This window comes from Crinia signifera, chromosome 2 (genome assembly GCF_055691185.1).
Source record: "Crinia signifera chromosome 2, ASM5569118v1, whole genome shotgun sequence".
Classification (NCBI taxonomy): domain Eukaryota; kingdom Metazoa; phylum Chordata; class Amphibia; order Anura; family Myobatrachidae; genus Crinia; species Crinia signifera.
Genome location: NC_139218.1, coordinates 382,129,892 through 382,155,340, shown reverse-complemented (window position 1 = coordinate 382,155,340; position 25,449 = coordinate 382,129,892). Strand labels below are relative to the sequence as shown.

General features: G+C 46.1%; 1 protein-coding gene across 1 annotated transcript in view; it reads left to right on the top strand.

The window, feature by feature from the left end:
- Nucleotides 1-25,449, top strand: part of NOX4 (NADPH oxidase 4) — a 193,541-nt gene that overhangs the window by 15,674 nt on the left and 152,418 nt on the right. Inside the window, exons 3-6 of the mRNA XM_083170172.1 lie at nucleotides 4,050-4,160; nucleotides 6,134-6,218; nucleotides 15,130-15,227; nucleotides 16,768-16,795. Coding sequence (XP_083026298.1) covers nucleotides 4,050-4,160; nucleotides 6,134-6,218; nucleotides 15,130-15,227; nucleotides 16,768-16,795 — 322 coding nt within the window. The remainder of the gene's footprint in view (nucleotides 1-4,049; nucleotides 4,161-6,133; nucleotides 6,219-15,129; nucleotides 15,228-16,767; nucleotides 16,796-25,449) is intronic.

Genomic DNA, 25,449 nt, shown 5'->3' with positions numbered 1-25,449 from the left:
AAGGAATGAGTTATAGATACATTTACATTGAATCATCAGTGCCATTTCCCAGCACTTTACCAAGTATAGTAGCTCTTACTAACTAGTAGTAGTAGTACGTTTATTTATAAGGCGCCGCAAAGTGTCCGCAGCGCCGTACATAGCAAACAAAAAACAAATTACAAGGTAACGTACAGGGTGTGTTGAAAAATACAGTATAAATAGGGGTATAGCTGGTAGAACTAAAATCAGCATCAGTTCAGAAGTAGGTGTCAAAATTGTCGAGGAGACTGAAGATGAAGTAGAGGAAGGGAAGAACAGGACAGGAGCACAGGTGAGGTAAAGAGGTAGGGTGAGTACGTGAGGAAGGAGGACCCTACTCATAAGAGTTAACATACTAAAAATAAGTGGGTGGACGAACGAAAAACAACAGGATAAGTAGGAACGGAGGGGAACGGAGGCAGGATAGGATGATCAAAAGAGGTTAGGAGGAGGGATAGGCTAGTCGAAAAAAGTGGGTTTTGAGGGAGCGCTTGAAGGAGGTAAGGGAATCAGAAAGCCTGATGGGTGGCGGGAGGTTGTTCCAGTGCAGGGGGGCAGCGCAATAGAAGTCTTGGACACGGGAGTGGGAGGAGGTGATTAGGTGAGAGGTCAGTCGGCGGTCAGCGATGGAGCGAAGAGAAAGGCAGTGTGGATAGAGATCAGTGATGAGAGGTAAGGAGCGGTGGAGAAGGAGAGAGCCTTGTAGGTGGTGGTGAGGAGTATAAAGAGAACTCGGAAAGGAATGGGAAGCCGGTGAAGAGATAGACAGAGGGTGGAGGCGGAGGTAGAGCGGCGGGAGAGGAAGATGAGCCTAGCAGCAGCGTTAAGAATGGATTGGAGAGGTGCGAGGCGGGTCAGAGGTAGCCCAGAGAGAAGGATGTTGCAGTAGTCAAGGCGGGAGATGACAAGAGAGTGAATGAGAATTTTGGTCGCGTCAGTGGAGAGGAATGGTCTGATGCGTGAGATGTTGCGTAGGTGAAAGCGGCAAGACTGAGAGAGCACGAATGTGGGGGGTGAAAGAGAGGGAGGAGTCAATGATGACACCGAGGCAGCGCGTTTGGTCGGTGGAGGTGATCTCGGTTTCACCAATGCTGATGGAGATAGTGGGAGAGGAGGGGATGTTCGGGGGATGGAAGATTAGAAGTTCAGTTTTAGCCATGTTTAGTTTCAGGAAGCGTTGGGTCATCCAGGCTGAGATGGCCGTGAGGCATTCGGAGACCTTGGACAGGAGTGATGGGGATAGGTCGGGGGACTAACTGCTTTGGGGATCATCTACATTTGTATAGAAGTCATTTTAAAAGATTCCTCTCAGATGTAGCAGTGCACACCCACGCTTCTAGGTGCCACGTTCGCAATCTCTTATCACAATATCTTCATATATGGAACTAGACACGCCCTTTGGGATGAGCATGACACGCCCCCCTCAATGCAAAAGTCTACTACCAACTATAATCTCCCTGAAACTAGTTTTTAAAAGTAGGCAAGTGTGCTTAAGGGCCCCATACACTAGTGAGAGTTGGTCCGATTCTAACGGCGTGGACACACAGCCCCAATTTCTTTTCACTTATCTCTTTATATTATACTATCTCTCTGGTGGATTAGTCGTGTAACATTCAGTTTTATGAAATTAATATTATGTATAGTTTAAAGAATTGTACTGCACAAGTGCCACTACCAGCCCCTGTCCTTCCCCCACTTATTATTCTAGGGTATATAGATAATTAATATTATCTATACAGAATGTTTCCTGCTGAAAATAAATGTATAGATAATATTATCATTATATAAAAATAAAAATCAGGTTGTTTCGATGTAGTCCCTCCCTTGCCACGTGCTGGGTCTCGGGACTCGAACCTGCAACCTGTGGCTCCCCGTAGCTTGGACTTAATAGACACGCGCCACTGTGCCAACCAACCAGAAGGGACTCTCTGTGTAACTCGTAGCTTACACTGCAATGACGTCATCCGCTCTGTGCTGCACGCACCATCGCCACCTATTGGCAGCTGCTGGAACTACACTTGGAACGTCTGTGTGAGTGTAACCTGAGCACACGCTGACTGAGCTCCGCTCCCGGTCATCTCCCTGCTCCTGCGGAAGTAGGGGCGAAGGGTCTGCTCCTGCCGCTGCTGCAGTGATGTGGGTCCCAGTACCTTAGAGGAAGGAGGCTGCTCTAATATCCGGCTCACTAGGGAGGGGGACATTTAACTCCCAGCAGGTTACTATTGGGGGGGGGGGGGGGGGGGGGGGTCGTCGTCTTTTGTGTACCCTCATGCTAATCATGCTACAAATAAGTTGTAAGAACATCAGCCTGTTGTGCCACCTCCCCCAGCAGGTGACACCCCATTGTTCTATTGTGTGTAGTGTACAGGAAGTGCTGTTGTTGGATGGGGTACTGGAAGTGGTGCTGTTAGAATTGGGGGGGGATGTTTACTGGAAGTGATGCTGATCTACTGGGGGGGGGGGGGGGGTGTGTGTGTTACTGAATGTTATAAAGTGATGCTGTTATGTAATTGGGGGGGGGGGGGGGGGGGTGTTACTGGAAGTGCTGCTTTCTACTGGGGGGGGGGGGGGGGGGTACTGAAAGTGATGCTGTTATGTAATTGGGGGGGGGGTTCAGAGGTACTGGAAATGCTGCTTTCTACTGGGTGGGTAAGTTACCCGTGCTGCTGATGCCTCTCACATCCTCCTCTGTCCCACGCTCACAACATCTTTCACACCTGACCACACACTCCATGTGTAACCTTTGCTGCCTTGCCCACCACCATTGGCCACGGGGTAGTTGCTCAATTCTAGTGGGCTTTTGGCACGGCTCTGTGTAGGGGGCGGAGCTCCAGACTGCATGAAAGAAGCCAGGTGCACGATATCGGCCCATCAATTTGCGCAAATGTTGTGCATCAGGCCTCCTCTGGAACGATCATCGGCCGCAGGGGCTGCATCTACCCTAGTGGGCCTAGCTTTAGTCCCACTCACTACGTCTCTGTGGTGGATGGCATTGGGAATAAGCATGTGGCGGGGTTGGTTCCCCTTTCTGAATTATCCCAAGCTTGGGCGTTATTACTTTGCATTTCAAATCCCTCCCCTGGTACAAATCCCTCCCCTGGTGCAAATCCCTCCCCTGGTGTTCGTACATCCGTGCGTCCGATGCGCAGGAACTGCTCTCTGCGTCTATAAATGCTGTATTATCATCTGGTGTCTCTTCAGACCCAACATCGGTCGCAGCATCAAAACTCTGTCCAGCCCTACGGTGGGTGCAGTTTCTCCATCGGAGTATAACCTCTGACCGTCTCTGTACCCAGCCACTATAAGCGTCATTCCCAAAGTGTGCTACATTAGTGTGCGTCTTTATATCTACTCCACTGTCACCTCACAGTCTCTGTCCATGACCCCCATACGCTGGCTCTCTGTGTAAGTGTCCTAATCAGTACTACACCTCCATACGGACAAAATAGGGGATACGGCCATTGGGTTGAACGTGAAATAGGTCGAGGTGGCTAAGGTTGTCAGGGTTGGAAGGTCAACAAAAGCCTTAAAAAGGTCGACAAAAGTGGTAAAAAGGTCGACATGAGTTTCTCACATTTTCTTTTGAACTGACATGGCGGTAGGTCAGCAATCTAGCTGTGCTCCAACACGTCAATCCGACACATGTACGTTCTTCGCCATAATGAACCTCCGCTGAGTGGAGAGGAAGGTTCTTTAAAAGTAAAAAAAAAAACGGCCCTTATACCCTCCTTGACTAGAGGAATGCCGCGCTCATTTAAGCAGAACGCGTCTGCACCTCCGAGATATCAATGGGCCTGAGCGATGGTAATTCGTTCTGTCTTTACCGCTGTCGTCCTATCATTTAAAAAAAAAAAATTGCAATATCATGCTTCAAAACAGAGAATGCATTTCTCAAACCGCGCGAAGGAGATAATGCGACGGAACCGAGACATCTGTTTCAGGTCAAATTGATTTTCTGTTTATTGTGTTGTTACTGTGTGTTGTGCAGTGTTTTATCTCTTGCCCTGACGCTTGTTCTGTTTGTCCAGTTAGGATTGTGCCTAAGCAGAGCATCGGCCTCCGTGCTCAACTTCAACTGCAGTTTGGTTCTGCTGCCGATGTGCCGGACGCTGCTGGCTGTCCTCCGCGGTACCAAAAAGGTGAGAGCTCTCGTATATGTCATTGGGGGTTATTCAGATGCGGTTGGCGTTGCTTCTTGATCATTCGTACTTTGCACTTGGGCGGGACCTGTACGTGTGACGCAGGTTGGCAGTAGTCTGTGAGTGATAGTGTGGTGCCATTTCGGAGAAGGGTGCGGTGACGGGCTCCGATTGCAATAATGGAGGCGTGCCGCCGCTGTTAAGGGGGAAGGGAGAGGCCAGGGATCTCCATGGTGGCGCGGATGTTTCCTGGTCCGTGAGACAGACTGTTTGCACGTCCCCCATGGGTGCTGCAAACCGTCTGATGGTGAGTGAGAGATCCAATGATACGTTTTAGAGCACAGGTGGATCGCTACTGCAACAGGAGGCATCTGCTTGTACTAGGCCGCTCCTGCGGTATCTCCATACAGCACAATCGCTGCAGCAACTCCAAACACATCTTCTGAAGCTGCCCCATTGTTCTAGGTTTGGGTGGTTGGGGGCGTCATGATGTCACATGCGCACTGCACTACTGGGAGCTGGGGTTTTGAGGGCCCACAGAAGCTGTTAGACCGGTGGTTGGTCGCCTTCTACCGGTGGATGCCCCGCAAGGGCAAATCGCAATCCATTATTGGGCTGGGTCTGTGCCTGCAAGCGGTGGTCTGGTACATGTAGTGCTGATGTCCCTCACATTCAGGGGGTCTCGCAGCTTACGGAGTCCCTGTGACGCTGCCCCGGCGAATAACCGCCCGGCACATGCGCAAAACCCCAACCACCAGGACAGAGAGCGAATTCGCTACACTCCTTGTGAACCAGAATCGGACCCCAATTCGCTCAGTGCTGAGTGGGCAGGGGCATCATGTTTTCAGGGGATTGCTTCCGCCACATCTCCCTGTTTTGGCATTGGTTGCAGCGGGATCTGTAACAACTGACATAACTAGGACAACAATGACACCAGTAAAATAACGCACAGAATTTAGTACAAGGTAAAACCGGTTGAGAAGCGAAAGTTTCCTGAAGGATTTAATACTGATCATGCAGCGTATGCCGATATGACTAGGATCTGTCTGGTTTGCATTGCTAGGAGGATTTGTCAGTAATATGTAATATTGGGCTGATGATCTCTGTACTGTAGCGTTATCTCCTAAATTACACAGCCAGGTGCCCCCCCCCCCCTGCTCTCTGGAATCAGACAGACCTGTCATGAAAAGCGAATGCTGATCCTTATTAATTTATACTGCTGGTCTTGTATTCCCCTTGTATGACCCTGCCCGCTGTAGATGTGTTTTATAATTAAGTGTGAAAGATACGGTGACATGTCAGCTTGCCAGGATTGCATGCTTCCGGGGACTGTGTAAATTTCTTATCTCCTGCAATAGACTAAGGGGGATATTCCGGCATGCACAATTACCGGGGTATGGAAAAAAACCGGATCGGACAGGACCCCGGAACGCTGGACCGGACAGATTCCATTCATCAATCCGTCATTCTGGAACTTATAGTGTCCGGTCTGGAGGGTGCCTGTCCAGGGGTGTCCTGTCCGGTGGGGCTGCTGTGACACCTGTCACCAGTGAGGAGAAGGATGTAATAAAAATCGGAACGTTCTGGAGCACACGGGGAGGCTGTAATCTTCCCTATGTCCCTGGTGAAAGCCATCACATGCCATCCCCCGGACGGGGCACTTCAAGCTCCAGAATGCGTTCCGTGGTCTTGTTCATGTCCGGTTTTTACTTAGTCCCCAATTCCCTGGATATGTCACCAGGAATCACTTGGGAGTAGGAGCCTAAGATCTGCCGACCGGTGCACCTTTTGGTGAGACGCCAGTGCAGGTTAGTGCATTGCATGCAGTGGGTTTGTCGCAGTAGGAGCTTTTCGAAACATTATGTAAGTTGGGGAATTTAAATGTACTGTAGCGTTGCCATGGTAACCGAGTCCGTCTCCCTGCTTCAATTATTGCATTAAACCGTAATATATTCCATTTTTTTCCCCCACAGGTTGTCAGTAGGAAAGCAAGAAGACTTTTGGATAAGTACAGATCATTCCACGCTGCTTGCGGCATTGCAATATGCGTCTTTTCAGGTAGTTAGCACAATTCCGTCCTTAATAATACAATTTATCGTTAGTAATACCATTTATCATTAAGTCATTTTATAACACAGTGCAAATGTCCCCCAATTCCATGGCAAACAATTGAGTATTCTCTCGTCAATTTGATCACACCAACGCAGGCCTGGTCAACTTGTGGCTGCCCAGCTGTTGTAAAGTCCCAGCATTTCCTGTCAGTTTTTTTTTATTATTAGCTGTGGCAGTGCATGCTGGGATGTGTAGTTTCACAACAGCTGGTGAGCCACAGGTTGGCCCGCATTAATTATAAATACTTATCGTTAGAATGACTAAACTTCGGATATCCAAAGCAGCCCGCGAATCCAGGGTTTGGCTGATAGATTTCAAATGACAACCGTAATTAATGCCAGGTCAGGCTTATTACTATTAATTAATATTGGCGTTTGAAATTCACTTGACAAAGGTGTCGATCTTTGGCGAGTTTGAATACTTGTCTTTCACAAATGAGAAGTTGGAGGAGGTTCTTAGAACTGTTTTACCTTATTTGACACCTATAGGGAAGTATCGGGCTAAAATTCAGGTGCATTTGCTCTCTGGGTGAATAATTAGGAACCGAATATGGAATCACTGGTTAAAGAAAAAAAGTGTTCCAGAATGTATTAGCAGAATGAGTTCAGGCTACGTATGGCTATGAACGTTACTGTATAATATGGTACCTTAATTTTTCTGCACACCATTATGGAGTAAAGGTGGCCATACACACGCAGATTTATCTGCAGATCTGGCTGGTTAGAACAAAAACATGGTTATGGATGAGAGCAAATGACAGTTGACCATTTGCTTGGAAATGCTGGAAAACTGACAAACTGTCACTCATCCATAACCGTGTTTTTGTTCCAACCAGCCAGATCTGAAGATAAATCTTACTAGTGTATGGGTACCTTTACACATATACAATTTGCACCCTTTTCACCTGATTCCGACAGTTGGGCCGGGAAAACAAAATAAAAAAATCCCGAATTGTACCTAACCTCCATGCACATCTGATCGAATCCGGAGATCGCAAGGGCTGCATGTAGGATTTGTCAGATCCCGCAGTCCTTGCTGGGATTGTATGCAATATATTGGACACAAAAGGACCACATACGATATATCACATGCGATCCTGCCACCCAGGTGTCCTGCAAACAATAAAAAAGGAACGGTTATTTTTGTCTTCAATCAAATTGCTGCTTTAAAACTAGTGGCCATCATCTAATTGTTCTGGGGCCAACAAATTGGAGCCGATTACATTTTGGTCAATATCAAGTTATGTCAGCTTATGTAAGGACTATGAATGACAGGCTTATTTGATTGTTCCTAAGGATTGACGCGTTTCATTTCACTAAGCAACTTCCTCAGGGCGGCACTAAACCTGCTTATTATATAGTGCACTGATAATCAGAAACTGCAGTGTTCATTCATTACGATACAAAGAATATGAAACAAATCAATATGATAATAGATAATTAGATCCAGACACCTGATAATAGCACGCTGGTCAAAGATTCATTTTGTTTAGAATAAGTGTAATATCTTTGTTTCCTGTAATAGTCTCGGGATACGGTCGTATTGTCGACCACACTTAGTTCGACAGTCATTAGGTTGACACCGTTGGGTTGACAGGTGGGAAGGTCGTCAGGTGTCTAGGTCGACATAGGTGAAGGTCAACAAATGGCAAGGTCGACAAGGTTGACATGGGTTTAGGTCGACATAGCTTTAGGTCAACATGATTTTTGTTACTGTTTTTTTGAGCCGACTTGTGCCGACAGGCGGTAGGGCGTGGTGGGAGAATAAAATAGTGTGCCGAGCCCAGCGAGGCACCGTGCCCGAAGCATAGCAAGCGATGCGAGGGGCTGCGGTTGACTTCCAACTGTGTCCATGTCGACGGTGTCGACATTCGGGCCAAAAAACAGTAAATAAAAACATGTCGACCTTCCGACCTATCGACCTAGCCCATGTCGTCCAGAACGCTATGTTGACCTAAACCCATGTTGAGCTTGCCGTCTGTCGACCTTGCCACCTGTCGACCTAATGACTGTCGACCTTAATGTGGTCGACAATACAATCCACACCCAAACACACTCGTAGCAAATTGTCATAATTCAAAATGAATTTAAAGCACAGATATCACATTATTGTCTGTTACAATCTATAGGCAATCTGTTGCACTCCAGCTGTTGTGGAACTACATTTCCCTGCATGCCCTGCCAAAGAGTTGATGTTAGGAACTGCTGGAAGAACATGATGGGATTTGTAGTTACACAGCAGCTGGACGGCCGCCGGTTACCTACCCCCATGTCTATAATCTCTATCACTATGAAATAAAGGACGGAAGATCTCTTTACGTAGATATGAGCCAGCACAATCGCCCATTTCCATCTAAAATGTTACTAAATGAATTCATTAGCGATCTCTCAGGGAATATCAGTAATAAATAATGTATAAATGGAAAAATAAAATGTTAAGAAAATAAACCTAAAAAAACCTACAAGATCAAAACAAATTAATTCTCGTAAGATCATCTAATTAACGCTAGTTAGTAACACCGGGTCCATCTGGAAATAAAGCGGTAAAGTTACAAATGTACTAGGCAGGGCCAGAACTAGGATCTTTGCTACCTGGGGATTTTTGTTGTCCCCCTCCCCTATCAATTAGAAGGAGTCGGCAGCGCAGAACACACCCCTCCGGAGTGAGGTAATCGGTGGATTCAGTGAGGCCACATTCCCTTTAGTGATGTCAGTGGGGCTCCAGTGAGGCCACACCCATTAATTTGAAGCCACGCCCCCTTTTCGGGAAGGCTGATTCCAGTGACACCACTGTTGCAAAACGATTGGTTCCCATAGGGGATTTTTTCCCCCTTCTTCAAAGCTTGAAGCATCTCCTCCTCAGTGGGTTAGATGCCCCCTAAACCACTTTAGTAAATGAACGTAGGTGATATTGCAAATAATTATTAATCTGTTATAGCCTGATGGAGGCGTGGGGCTCCAGGACCCCTACTGTAGTCACTCTCTTCACTTGCTTTGTACTATATAACATTTAAAAGGAACATTATACACATATTCAGTGTTAATCCAATGTTATCTTTCCTATAATGCATTTATGTCAGTATAGACTGTACATACTGTATATTGTTCTCATTAATTGCTATTCTAGGAGATGGTAAGGTACACAATGCCACCCCTCCCTGATCATTGCCCTCGCTATATTTGTGCACTGCAGAGTCTGTTAGTCAGCAAACAGGAAGAGGCTGAGGGGAGGAAGGAGAGGAGGGACGGGGTTCTAAATAGCAAACTCGTCGCCATGGAAACAGCCAGAATAAGATATACAATCACATTGAGGTTTTCCTGCAGAAAGTGAACAATGCGCCCTGATCTAATGCCGGGTACAGTACAGTAGGAACGGGGCCGCCAGAGTTCACAGACTCTCACAAGTTTTCAATGCGACAAGTCCGAGTCTCAACGCGAACTTCCCGATTTTGGCGCCGATTCATGTTTTTGTAAGTAAAGCAAAAAAAAGCAAGCAACTGTGGGCCTGATTCAGTCCTGTATACTCACAGCCTAGCGAACAGGTCAGCACCGCCCCACCAAATGCCTGCCACCAGCACCGCCCGTATCCCCTCGCAAGCATGGGAAAGCCTGTGAAATGCTACCATGTCTCTATCCCAGGGAGCGGCGCGCCAAGACGGCTCAACAGATGAGCGCGGCCCCATCTGTATGTGGTAAATTCCCTAAGATAGGGGTTGTAATGGAGACGGGGTGTTTCCCGTAGCAACCAATCAGATTCTACTTCCTATTTATTTAGCACCATCCAGAAGATAATAGATAGAGGGCCAGATGCACTAATTTTCAAAAAGTTATAAAGTGGAGAGTGATAAACAACCAGCCAATCAGCTCCTTCCTGACATCTTTCAAACACAGTTTGTGACATGTCAGGTACGAGCTGATTGGTTGGCTGTTTACGGCATTATGCAATTAATGTCAATGACTGCACTCTTCTAGAAATGGGAAGTACCCCTCTTCGTGACCGGCACTGCCTAAATTAATGGTGTCATGACGTTTCTTTCAGAGTGGTACAGATATCCGTCTCATTGCCGCTTGCAAGCAACTGATGGCGGCAACTGTTTTCTTTTGGCATATGTTGCAGTGGTATGGCAGAGCTGTACTCACTGTTATATGTGCAGAGTGGAGCTTGAGCAGTTTGGTTCGCCATACATCTCCCCAGCCGTGAAAGATTTTTGGTAGCAAATGGTAGCAGGCTCTCTATAGAGGCGTTGGCAGCATCTTTGTAGTGGTTGTCCCATTGGAGCTAAGTGGAAGAGGTCCATCAGTGACAATATGGAACCGCTCAAGCGTAGAAATAATAATGGCGGCCATCTTGGAAAGATAATGAAGCCTCCCTTTAGGAACCAACACGGTGTATGCTATATAATTAATTGGTAATGACCTTCATATTGCTCTGCAATGGAAAGCAACCTGCCGTTGGTTATACCACAGATACCAGGATAGGAACTTGGGGACCTGAGCATTCTATTTTCCCTGTAGCGGAGCTTAATGTGTCGGACGTTGAGAACCACCGCTCTGGAGCCTGTGGTAAATGAGCATATAAAATGCTTTGGATTTTCGCTTTATCTTGTCTGTGTCAGACCTTTATACAGATTGCAGATGATGTCATTGTCTGGCTAACTGTCTATAGCAGATGGAAAAAACCACGATTGGCAATTATCTTGCGGACAGCAGACAGTGGAATCATGGGAGAGAGGGACCCTGCGCTAGATCGCTTGTTTCAGTGTTCTCTGCAGATGGGTCATGTGTAATAAACCTGCATTCTGCTGCTGAGGCTTGTAGCTCATTCTTGCTGAATTCCCATTATTACGCGTCATGCCGTTTACTCTCCGTTTCTGTAGCGGCAGACGTGTCGCCATATGTGTTTATTGCTGGTCGTCATCCGCTCACAGATGTTCCAACAATATCACTCGGTTCATGGACGGGTTATTGAGGCTCAGTACAGCAGAGATCTCATCACAATCCTGTTCATTGTCTACTTGAAACTGGCTCCAGAGCGACGTCAGGCGAATAATGGCTGCTGTACGTACACAGCGAGGCGCTGTTGGCGCAGGAGTCATTACAGCGGCCTGGGAGACGTCTCGCGTCTGTATTTTAGATAATGAACAACGTTTAAAAAATGCTTTACTAGTGATTGTGCATTTTTTTAATTTTTTTTTTAAACAATAAAAGTAAAAAAAATAAAAACTTTAATAATCTGTAAGCTGCACTATGTGGAGGAGTGTATATGCTTTGTGCCTTAAACCAGGGTTGGCCAAACCAGTCCTCAAGATTTACCAACAGGTCATGTTATCCAGATCACCTATCTGGTGCACAGGTGCAGCCATTACTAACTGTCACATTTTCATACATGTGCTGCATTCATTCCTAACTGACACATTCTACAGATGCACGGATGGCCTGGGAAACATGACCTGTTTGGAGATCACGAGGACTGGCTTGGCCACCCCTGCCTTAAACCCAAAGATGCTTGGACCTTGCACTTTCCTCTGACTTGTTTAGAAGCCAACAGGGAACACATTTATACTTTATATCAGGCTGTTTAATCTACATCGATCAGACAGAACAGTACAACCACTGCCAGCTGGAGTGGATATCATTGATTATATTATTGCAGTGGCATCTTTTAATGGGGTGGTATGTATCGGGCAGCAAGTAATGTATGAAGCTAGGAGAAGGGTTATCTATCCCCATAAAGAACGTTATGTGCAAGGTGATAATACTCCAGCCAATTAGCACCAATATGTAAATTGACAGCTAGGAGCTGATTGGCTGGATCATTATCCCCTTGCACATAAGGTTCTTTATGGGGGATAGATACCACTTCTCCAAGCTTCATACATTTACCTCTAGGTTCTTAAAGTTAATGGGTTGCGCGAAGGAAAAATGGACAAGTGTACCGATCGGAGCTACTTAGGTCCAAATTGTGATGGCTAGACGCCTGGGTCAGAGCTTCTCCACAGCGGCAGGACTTGCGGAGTTATACCGGTATGCAGTGGTTAGTAACTACCAAAAGTGCAAAAGTGGTCCAAGTACGGGGACAGTGGTCAACAGTCACGGGTGCCCAAGTTCTATTGATGTGCGTGGGTAGAAAAGGCTAGCCCAACAGGTCTGATTGCTTAAAATGGAAATGGTAGCGTAAATTCCTGAAAGCGTTAACGCTGCTTAAAAGATGTCAGAGCACAGAGTGCATCGCAGATTGCTCCAGACCAGTCAGAGAACCCATGCTGACCCCCTACCCACAGCCAGAATCCCGACCACGCTGCAAACATTGTGTCACATCCACCATGGCTGTCACCCAAGTCCCCTGTGCTGTGCCCAGCCCTAGGTCCTCTAACAGCATGTCTCACACTCTGGCGCTCACCTCTGCTCTTGTTCCTTGTCTTGGTGGGGTACATGTTCCCGCACTGTCGCCGCGTGGTGACAGTGATACTGTGTGCTCTGGTGCCATGCAGGGTGTGAGTGGCGTGAGACATGAACCGCCATGTGTGTTTGTGCCTGGTTAGGCCTCTGACTGAACGCCGGTAACTGCGCAGCTGCGCATGCTCACTGCCGGCTGGATTCTGTCGCCTCCGCTGGCGGCCGCCATCTTTCTGGATTCCTCAGCCTGTACTGTGCGGCTCCGCCTCTCCTGTCAATAGGCTGTTCTACTCCTGCTGATCGTCTCGCTGCTCTCCCTGTGCACCAAGGAACCTGCTGCCGCCAATGCGGATTGGATAAGGTTAGCCCCCCAAAGGGGTATTATCTTTATTCTCATTCCCGACAGTTATTATCCACGGTCACTCCTGATTGCAGCTACGGTCTAATCCAGCAAGGACATCAGACTTCTTCATTAATGCTTCAATAATCATCCAATCCTTCAACCAATCATCCAATCCTTCAACCAATCATCCAATCCTTCAACCAAACATCCAATCCTTCAGCCAATTCTTCAACCAATCCTCCAATATTCTTTCCAATTACCAAGCCTCGTCATATTCTACAATAAAGTATCATACTATTAACTTTTATCATTGCATAATCTACAGTATACAGTATACTATATGTGCCACCTTTACCAACTTGTATCACAGTATCTTTATTAAACCAGATTTATTTTATCTCATTGCTTCACTCCCTTCTGTCGTTGATGCAACAACCTTATATTAAAGCACCCAGCCTACGTTACACTCCAGCTGGTGCTTCACGAAACGTGACACATTGTACAGGATTGGTTCAAAGAACATGACAATGGGCCTGATTCAGAACTGTCCGTCAGCCTAGCGAAGAGATCAGCACCACCTGGCCGAACGCCCGCCTCCCTCCACCGCCCGCATCCCCTCGCTAGCATGTGAGGGGATGCTTGTGAGAACACGTCCCCTCGAAAGCGTCCGAAAGGGAGAGAAATCATTCGACCGTCACCCGCCATCAAATAATTTCTCTCCCCTTTGGAAATAATTAATTCTACACTGAATTTTATTTCCGCCACAGATCGTCGAAAAGGGGGGCGAGTGCTGATGTCCTGTGAATCGGCCCCAAACTGTGCAAGTTGTTTGCTTGGCCCCCAAATTCTTTTCAAGTTTAAAAACTGAGGAGATTCTTCAACGTTTGATCAATCGGCTTCTAACTGGCATTTTACAGGTTGTGAAAGAAAAATGACAGAAACTGATTGGATAGTACTAACTCGCCCCGTGGGTGGGAATGGTGACACTGGGCTAGATGTATAAAGGACCAGCCATTCGCCCCCAAACTGTCATTTTTCAAGCCGTCTGTAACATTGCAGTTAGGAGCTGATCCGTTATCACTCATTATCTCCCTCCACTTTATCTCTTATTAAGGATTAATACATCTGGCCCATTGTGTTTGTGGTGAGTTGCCTCAACATGTCATTGTTGTTGTTGTCGACAACGACGTCTCCCCCAATCTTTAACAATCTCTTCCTATGGTGGCAGTTAGCCTGAAGTTCTACAAATACAAAAAGTACTTTGGAAGATTTAATTCAAACTGAAAACTGAGTACAGCTACGATTTAGGCGATTAAAGCCGTTCCGAGCACAGCGGCATCTACAGACTATACTGTCGCTATTTGGTTTTCCATCAAAACTGGGCAGAAAGTTAATACTAAAACTGCTTTCCAGGAGTAACGGCTGGGTTAGCGTAGAAACATCCACATTTCTGTAAAGTGCAAACTCTATTACGGGATCTGGCGCCATAGCTTCGGAAAGGAGATTAAAAGAGCACTTTATATTGTGATTTAAATGGCATGTGTCAGCCCGGAAGTACATCTTGTGTGTCCGTAGCACAGGCACAAACCGCTTACGCACCGCTCCCCTCTTCTCTTCCACCCCTATCTGCTCCCACTGTATTGTCTACATTACAGTTACACTGTCTGGGTATTTCCTCTGTTCCGCATTGCTCCCACTGTGCCAATTTTATTATTTTTGTCATATATTTGACTCTGTCAAATCTGCCCTTTTTCATAATCCTGTGTACAAGAGTCCATTTTCTTAATTAATTAATACATTTTTAATTCTTAATTAATTTTCTTAATGAATTAATTGGGGTGGTTTTTCAACCTTACTCACCACTGCTTCTATATAGGAAAGCACGGCGTAAAGTAACACATTTTCCAACTAGTAAATGCTTCGAAAGCTAGTCTGCTACCTTGTGATTTGCTCTGTGTTTTTTTCATGTGTGAGAGAGAAAGAGATGTAGTATTACTCACAACCAACAGATGGCGGTGTTTCGGAGACACACATTGAGACACTAGGCATAGATATAGATGATAACAAATCTGCTTCTGTATTACATGATTCTTACATATATCTTTCTGTTTCCCCGCAGCGATACATGTTGGAGCTCACGTAATTAACGCTGTGAACTTTTCTACAAACTACAACAGTGACTTTGTTGCGCTCAATGTAGCGCGCTACAAAAATGAGGTTAGTGACATCATGTTTTTACCTTTTTTGCCTTTTTATTAATCACTGTTCATGTTTTAAATGAATTCTGAAATGTCACACTGATGTTCACAGCGGCTGCTTCTGACCTGACGATTCAGTAATACTGTAGAAGACGTAGCCCCAAAATAAATATAGTAAAAAATAACCGTAAAAATCTGGAATAATAATCACTAGCCTCTCCAAAAAATAACCGCAGAACAGTGACATTAGTACTCGGCAAACTTGCCAACTCTCCCTGATTGTTAGGGAGACTCCCTGAAATTGTAGCAATCTCCCTTACTCCATGAAGTGACTAGAAATCTCCCTGATTGTACCTAGAATTATGTAGCTGTTGTATACTTGGAGTGAAAAGGAAATCGGAGAGATATACATTGAAGTGTGAACCTTGGTGCCATTTCCCTGCATTGGCTATACCAGGGTAGCTTAACCTCCCCCCGAAGACCTGCAAATTGTGGGATTTGCCGTACTGGGGGTGGGGCTTGATGACGTCTACATCAGGGCCCGCCCCCTGAAGTGCTGCTGACAGTCTCCTCTCCATGCTTCTCCTGGAGAGGAGACTTTAAAAGTAGACATCCTTGGGTTACATCCAGCACAGGGCTAGGCCACCCTTCATGTCGGGTCCTTTCCCGCCATGCAATTGAAGGAGAATTGAGGCGTGAGCTTAGGAGAGGGGTATACAGGCAGCTACTTCCTCTTTCAGAAGTTTCAGTCCCACCTTTCAGGCATCCAAATGAATTCCGGTACATTTACCATTTCTCTAAAACTAGGCGGTACGGCGTCACGGTCCAGCGATCACTGCATAAGTGGGCGTTGGGAGGCACTGCCCCTTGATACATGGTAGGTGTGTCCTGCCTTTGCAGGGGAGATAAATTGGGCACTCCTCCATGGGAGTGTCCCCACCAGCCAGAGAACGGGTGGTGAGACTGTCCCAGCATTGGGTTATGCTTTAGTCAGATGGGGCGTCTCAGTCGCTGCCATATTTAGTAGTGTGTTTAGAGCGTGTGTTATTTTTTTAGATAAGCTAGCCTAAAGGTTTTGTAAAGGTACAAACACAATAAATGTATATATGCCTTATAACTACATTAGACGCCTGGCCGCCATGTTTTGGGTCCCAGCGGCTGCTTGTGATGTCACACAGCTGCCATGACCCAGTCTGCAAACGGTCCAGTGTATACAGAGTATATACTTACAGTAGTGTATACACACATTCACATAAATTGTGTATTATATAGCCATTACAGTCCAGAGCAGCACTTTCAATTATCCTAACACATTTATCAACATAAAGGAGCGAACAATATTTGTCACATTTTTTGTTTCGTTCATCCTGTAAATGACAGGAGATGGAGGAACGACGTGCCGCATAAATACAGATTCATGAGCGAAAACATGTCATTTGTCACTATTTGCCTTGTCAGTGTTTTTGTGTCTTAATAATTACATCTAGGCAGTTTAAGTAGCCTCAGGTTTGATTACAGTGTTTGCAATGCAGTTCCGTTATGTTCTGTTTGCATTTCAGGATCCCAGGAGAATCCTCTTCACTACCGGTGAGTGTCACTGATGCGCGTGGTGGGATCACAATTTGTGTTGTGCGTATGCTGCGCGTATTACCCAGGATGCAATGCCTGTGTGGGGAGAATGACAGCTAGGCAGATGTATTATTTATTTACCATTCAGTATAGCCGACCGATTCAGACGTTTCCTAAATGTGACTACCGTGTTTCCCCGATAATAAGCCCTACCCCGAAAATAAGCCCTACCCTGGCTTTTGATGACTGGTCCAAAATAAGCCCTACCCCGAAAATAAGCCCTATCAAAATTCACATTACCCGAGTGCGTTCACCAACTTCAATACCCTCAGGTCCACTCTAACCCCCTTCACCGCCGCTTGAGGGATGCTGTACAGTACAATGCTGTTCTGCCGTCGAATACCCCAGCTCCAGGTCCCAGGGATGCATCGCGCCCTGCGCATGATGTCACTACGCTCATCACGTGGCTTCTGTACATGGCGGGAGCGGATAGCAGCGGTGCCGGTGGAAAGCAAGAAGAACATCTGGAACTGGAAGAAGGTTGTAGGTGAGGAGCAGGGCCGGGGGCATGGTGCTGTAACTGGGGGCTGTGAAAGCAGGACTGGGGGCATGGTGCTGTAACTGGGGGCTGTGAAAGCAGGACTGGGGGCATGGTGCTGTAACTGGGGGCTGTGAAAGCAGGACTGGGGGCATGGTGCTGTAACTGGGGGCTGTGAAAGCAGAACTGGGGGCATGGTGCTGTGAAAGAAAGACTGGGGGCATGGTGGCTACAAAAGCAGAACTGGGGGCATGGTGGGCATGTTAATTAAAATAAGCCCTACCCCGAAAATAAGCCCTAAGGTGTTTTTTGTTACAAAAAAAAAAAATAAGACAGTGTCTTATTATCGGGTAAACACGGTATCGCTGTTTAAAACGGTAAATAATTAGTACAGTACATCACTCGGCTCATCTTTTTTTGCCTAATTAAGAAACTTTTAAATATCCCGGAATGAAAAGCATTGCAAATTGGGGAATGCCCCTTATTTGAATACGCTGTTCCAGGATTTGATTGGGTAGTGTTTTTAGCAAGATGATTGAAATTGTACCATGTGCTGTGGGGCCGCAAAATTAGGGAGGGAGAGACCGAAATAGTTTGGATTGTAGGGATCCGGTCCAATGGTCGATGGTGCCACCGACTGCCAATCCAGACGGACTCACTGGCAGTGGGTGTGGCTCTTCTATTTGAATTTTGAACTGTGTTGCAGCCGCTCCTCTGGTGACACCACTGGTCAACAAACAAAAATGGTTGCCATTTTTTCCCCACTGCTGGTGGTCATACAGAAGTGTTCACTTACAACGTTGCTGTGATGTATACTTGCAGCATGGTGGGCTGTGTGTACGCCATAGATATGAATGTTAGCCAGTGTGCCATGTGCCCACCTTCTTTTCACTTTAATGGGGCCCGGTAAGGATACGAATGCTGTAGCAGGACACATCTGTATAACATGAAAAACACAAGATTTTCCCACAAAAAAACTCCAAATCATGGGGTGACCATTGTGATGTCAACCTTAACCACTGTCAACCTTTTGTATTGCTGCCATGTTGACCATTTGGTATTGACATTTTTGACTGTTGACTATAATTTTGCCAATACAATAATCCTCCCCCGCTGAAGGTTGACCATCAACTCCAAACCATTCAATGTTTCCTTAACTGTGTAATGGCCGCACAAGCCAGGCAGGCAACCTCACAAAATGGCCCCTCTCTGCCCTTCTCAGAGCATAATGGCGCAGAAGGTTACATCTATCTGATACCTTTTCGGTTTTCTCTAGGGCCCAGCGATGCATTGTCCAGTTCCTGACTTCTGCTGGGAGAGGCCGGGACTGATGTACTGTTTGTAAATGCTTCTAAGGTGGCGGTGGAGAATAATGTAGTGTGCACACCAGGCATGTCCAAACTGTGGCCCTCCAGCTGTTGTGAAACTACACATCCCAGCATGCCTTGCCATAGTTTTAGCATTCCCTTATAGCAAAACTGTGGCAAGGCATGATGGGACTTGTAGTTTCACAACAGTTGGAGGGCCATAGTTTGGACATGCCTGGTGTACATGGTGTGATTCTGACTAACTTTCTATTAGATTTTGACGATATTCAAAATTGTATAGAAATCGAATCAAAATCGAACGGTTTTCAGCCGCACTCGATGCAGATTTGATCTCGATGCGCTAAATCCAACAGAAAAAATAGATCTGTACCATATAGTCAAAATGCGTTTTGCTTGCCGTGCAGTTCGATCCCGATCGAATCGCAAGGCACTCGCACCGTGTGTACACCCCTAAAGTTGTTAGTGTAACAGTTGAAGTATTCATGAATTTTAACCTTTGGATTCATATTTGTATTGAGGGAATAACATTAATTAAATGTCTCTGAAATTGAGATCTCCATGCAGACTTGAAGGGTTTGAAATAATTTAAATATCATGACAGTATTTTAAATTACTTTGCAGGCAAAACATCCACCTGGGATTTTCTTCTGCTAGCACTGTATTAGATGAATTCGGGTACACATTGAATTACTCTGCAGTGGATAATGAGTGTGTTATATGTATGCAAGCGAGTGAGTTGTAGCTTGTCCTGACATCGCCTCAGAGACCAGTTGTACCACAGAAGAGATATTATTATCTCCCTGACGATGCTCAGATTACCTTTGGTGAGGTCAGTGAGATGTACCAAGAAGAGAGGGTACATTCCACCACCCATCGCGCCAATGCTCACTGCATATGTACAGCACTAAGATATGCGATGAGCAACGCCCGGTCTTCCTCTTTTCTAACGGGGAAGTCCATCTGCGCATGCGCAGAGTAGCTGGTGGCCGTGGGGCATGATGGGAGGGACCGGTGTCAGATCCCTCACACAGCTGCACTGTGAAGAGAAGCCCACAAGCTTGTATGGGGTTATGCCAGGTGACGTAACCCCCCCCCCCCCTGCAGTGAAGCCCCGCTGGGAGTGGCATTAGTGAATTTAAAACTGCGGTAAAAAAACAGAAAAAGGGTTTTAACCGCATTTTTTGTTTGGGCCTTGCCGAGTGGGGGTTTGGGCCTTGCCGAGTCTGGCATGGGGATAATATGATATGAGCATAGCATTTAGTAATCTGTCAGGCACAAGCAGGGATGCAGGCAGAACTTTGTGCACATTTTAATGGTGCCCATGTTGCAGTTCTAGAAGAGACACCGGTACTTGTTTCCTAGAACGGCCACAATCGCGGGCATCGTGTACCTTAAAGTTAAGGTACACGATGCCCGCGATGGACCCGATTTCCTTTGAAATCAGGTCCATTTTACCCAAAGGCAAAATCAGGGGCATTGCGTCGGTCGCGGCCATTGACATGGCCCCCGACGCGATAGCCGCGATTTTGCCTTAGGCTTTAATGTTAAAATATTTTTAACATTGAAATCGGGAGCATCGCGTCGGTCTTGTGCCATTATAATGGCACAAGATGAGATGGACTTGATTAAGTCCATCTCACATAGGAAACAATGTGAAATGGGCCAATATGACCCATTTCACATTGTATATGGCCCCGTCGTCACCCCACAATTGACGCCAACCCGAAGCGCAGCGAGCCCGTGAGGGGCGGCGGTGCGCGTCCTCCGACCTTTTCATACCCCCACTCGCCACGCTTCGGGCTCGGTGGCTCGCTGCGCTCGCCACACTTTATATTCTCAACTCCACGCCGACGTGGATAGTAGGGGTATGAAAAGGTCGGTGGACGCGCACCGCCGCCCCTCGCGGGCTCGCCACGCTTCGGGTTGGCGTCAATCGTGGGGTGGCGTTGAGGGGGTAAAATTGGGGGTCTGGGGAATATTTTACATTAAATACAATGTTAAATAGGGTCCCAGGGACCCTATTTACATTTGATTCAATGTAAAAATCGGGTCAACCGCGTCGGTCGCATGCGATGCGACCAACGCGATTTTTTCGACACGACCACCCCGATGCAAATCGTGGTGGCCGTGCTAGGAAACAAGTACCGAGACACCTTTCTGCGGCCTAATGCTGTGCCCCATGATAGTGCCTTATTTTATTTTCAGAACCATAGTAGTGCCCTTATTCACATTATGTCACATTGTAGGGCTGGCAGTACACATTATGCAGCACTGTACCCCAGTTCACGTGATATGACATTGCTGCCAGCAGCAGCGCTGCATTGTGGATACAGAGCACTAGAGCACTCAGAATCCACTGCGGATGCGCAGATCAACAGAAAAATGGCCGCCGCATAATTTTTCCAGGGATTTTGCCTGCAATCCTATCGCTGCCTCTAGACTCCGTAGGGTAAGTATTACACATATAGGTGTCGCGCGTTCGGTGTGGGTCCCCACTGCACACATAAATACGCCACTGACTTTGCGGCAATAAGGTATTTTGGTACTCTTTACCTAGAAGGGCGCCAGCGATTGAAATCGCGGGCGTCGGGGGTAAAAATCGCGGGCATCGCGGGTAAATCGGGATGCCCGCGATGACCGCGATTTTCCCATAGGGAACAATGTTAAAAAGGCTGATTGACCGCGATTTTACTGTTAAATGCCTCAATGGACCCGATTTGGCCATAGGAATCAATGTTAAATGGGCCACAGAGCCCAAATAGGCACAATTAACCCTTAAATGTCCCCCCCAATTTTTAACGCCACCCCACGATCCACGCCAACCCGAAGCGTGGCGAGCGCAGCGAGCCCGCGAGGGGCGGCGGTACGCGTCCTCCGACCTTTTCATGCCCTACTATCCACTAGGGCGTGGAGTGAGAATAGAATAGTGTGGCGAGCGCAGCGAGCTACCGAGCCCGAAGCGTGGCGAGCGCACGCGGATACCTTCACAGGTAGACGCGTCCCCTCGCGGGCTTCACAGGTGTCGGCGTCGCCACGGACACCTGTGAAGCCCGCGAGGGGACGCGTATAACTGTGAAGGTATCCGCGTCCCCTCGCCACGCTTCGGGCTCGGTGGCTCGCTGCGCTCGCCACACTATTATATTCTCACTCCACGCCCTAGTGGATAGTAGGGCATGAAAAGGTCGGAGGACGCGTACCGCCGCCCCTCGCGGGCTCGCTGCGCTCGCCACGCTTCGGGTTGGCGTGGATCGTGGGGTGGCGTTAAAAATTGGGGGGGGGACATTTAAGGGTTAATGGGCTCTGTGGCCCATTTAACATTGATTCCTATGGCCAAATCGGGTCCATTGAGGCATTTAACAGTAAAATCGGGTCCATCGCGCCTTTTAACATTGATTCCTATGGTAAATCGGGAGCATCGCGTCGCGGGCATCGCGGGTACATTTATGGCCGGCCGCGACGCGACCGACACGATTTCCATGTTTAACATGGGTTTCAATGGGAAATCGCGGGCATCGCGTCGGTCGCGTCGCGGCCAGACATAAATGTACCCGCGATGACCGCGACGGGCGCCCAACTAAGTAAAGAGTACCGGTATTTTAAATATCAGGTAAATAATTTGATTTAATTACTGCGACGAAATCTGGAAACGTTTGTCAGCCGAGGTGTGCCGAGCCCAGCGGTATGCTAATTGGGGGTCAACATACTCGGGTGTCGACATTAACACCAAAAAAAGTGAAAAACTCATGTTGAAATTTTTGTGTGCCAACCTTTTGCTTCCGTCGACTTTTTCCGGCGCTGTGATTGGCGACCTTTTGGCGTCGACCTTTTGACCTTTGACCCTATGTTTCATCCCAATACCTGCAGAAATGCCTGCTCTCTGCAAGAAATTGTTCTGGTTCAGCGATTGCCTTGTCTTCTCCGTAAGCGAATTGATTGCTGGTAATCGTATACATTATCATCAGGATTATACAGTGTGGCGTTGTTCTGCTTTTTTCCAAGTGTGAGACTCATTTAATCTGTTATTCAGTTAATTGCTATAATTCTATTGTAGATCCCACTGCCTGACCACAGATACATGCGTCAGAATGCAGTCATCTTATAATTCCCCTCTGCAGGCAGCTGCAGATGTCGAGGAACGTTTTACTGCGGTGTGTGTGAGGCAGGAACGAGGCGGTGGCGCTCGCCCGTCGTTGGGATTTGTGACACGTCTTAATGACTTCTGCAGAGACAAACAAGAGAATCATCGGAGATACGACCTCAAGCTGTGTATTATCTCACTGGCTGCTGCCGGGGATGTGTCAGACGGCTTCTTATTAACTGGTTATTAGGAGTTTTCATGACTGTTGGATTCTATCCTGACACAGCAGGAGGATTAGAAACCAGCCATCTGGTGACACCGTAAATACGTTCTACTACTGGGGCTGAGCCACAGAGAAAGCAGAAGACGGACGGCGACCATTTAGTTGACTTTATTACTGGGTGAAAAACTAACAGGCTAAACACAGTATGGGGGGTATTTAATACTGGCCGAATTTTTTGGGTCCATTTTCACCGATGCCGTTTCACTTTATTTTTTGCTGGTAATTCGACAAACCACGTGAATTTCACAAATTCACGCAGTTTTGAGTGCCAAGATCTTTGTGAGAGATGGGCAAAATATCCGTAAAGAATGCCAGCATCGCTCACATTTGTTATATAGATTCAATTTAAAAAAAAAATTAAAAAAAAAAAAAATGGCAAATGCATTTGGTACTTAAAGGGTTAATTTCCACCGTGATAGAAATACTCCTTATCGCCCGTGGAAGGGTCCCGATATAACAATGGCACAGATCTATTAAGCCTGGTGAAGTGATAAAGTGGAAGGAGAGAACGCAGTAGTGAAGCAGCTCCTAACTGTCATCTTTTAAATGTAATTTTTGCTGCTGCGATGTCACCTTTCACTTCATCGCTTCACCTGGTTTAATACATCTGCCCCAGTGTTTGAGGGAAGCTGTTACAGTCTCCGTGGAAGTAGGAGGCTGGGAGAATTTTGCTGTTGCTATTATTAAAATTATTATTATTATTAAAATTATTATTTATTATCGTAATCATTGTATCAGTACGATATACAGACATGTTATTACACCATTGCATGTCACTAGACTTGCAGGATATCTCCGTCAATCAATACACTTGTCTATTTATGATTTAAATAATAAATGAAAAAAAAAAAACTCGATAGACTTTCAACTGATACCCTTTTCACATCGCACAAATAACCCTGGTCCGACCTGGGTTTTTGCCGGGTCAACCCGGGTCACTGTGCGTTGTGAAAGGGCCTTTTGAAAAACCTTGGGGCCAGCAACTTAAAATGGGGTCATTGGTGCCATTACCCTGCATTGGTAATAATGCACGATGATCCCTATTTTACTATAAATATATGGAACCACAAGTGTAGTAAAACACAATTCACCATCACCTTCACCATCTCCTGGAAGTCTTTTTCAAAAGTTGGCAAGGATGGTTAAACTGCATTTGGAATTTACTGCATACAGTAGGCATCACATTTATTATTGTGTACTGTACAGTGTATTGCGCTGAGTTACAGTAGGCATCACATTTATTATTGTGTACTGTACAGTCTGTACTGTACAGTGTATTGCGCTGAGTTACAGTAGGCATCACATTTATTATTGTGTACTGTACAGTGTATTGCGCTAAGTTACAGTAGGCATCACATTTATTATTCTGTACTGTACAGTGTATTGCGCTGAGTTACAGTAGGCATCACATTTATTATTGTGTACTGTACAGTCTGTACTGTACAGTGTATTGCGCTGAGTTACAGTAGGCATCACATTTATTATTGTGTACTGTACAGTGTATTGCGCTGAGTTACAGTAGGCATCACATTTATTATTATGTACTGTACAGTGTGTTGCGCTGAGTTACAGTAGGCATCACATTTATTATTATGTACTGTACAGTGTGTTGCGCTGAGTTACAGTAGGCATCACATTTATTATTATGTACTGTACAGTGTATTGCGCTGAGTTACAGTAGGCATCACATTTATTATTATGTACTGTACAGTGTATTGCGCTGAGTTACAGTAGGCATCACATTTATTATGTACTGTACAGTGTATTGCGCTGAGTTACAGTAGGCATCACATTTATTATTATGTACTGTACAGTGTATTGCGTTGAGTTACAGTAGGCATCACATTTATTATTATGTACTGTACTGTACAGTGTATTGTGCTGAGTTACAGTAGGCATCACATTTATTATTATGTACTGTACAGTGTATTGCGCTGAGTTACAGTAGGCATCACATTTATTATTATGTACTGTACTGTACAGTGTATTGCGCTGAGTTACAGTAGGCATCACATTTATTATTACCGTATGTACTGTACAGTGTATTGCGCTGAGTTACAGTAGGCATCACATTTATTATTATTATATACTGTACAGTGTATTGCGCTGAGTTATAGTAGAAGAAAGTAAATATCACAGTAAATCGCTGCAAACAAATCCAATACAAGTTGAGTATCCCTTATCCAAATATCTGTTATCCAAATTATTCTGAAAACCGTAGTCTCCAAAATGTACTTTTATTTTTTGCTAAAAACATACTGGCAACATCTGTAACTGTCACTACTGGGGAAATAACATGTAACTGGCACTAAATATGTACAAGGATATGACATTGGCTTGGCATTCAAATTCAGTATCTGAGATAGTACACAAACTTTGTTTCCGGTTTTAAACCTTGCTGCATGCACAAATAAAATATAGTTGTGTGTATTTCACGTGTTTGAT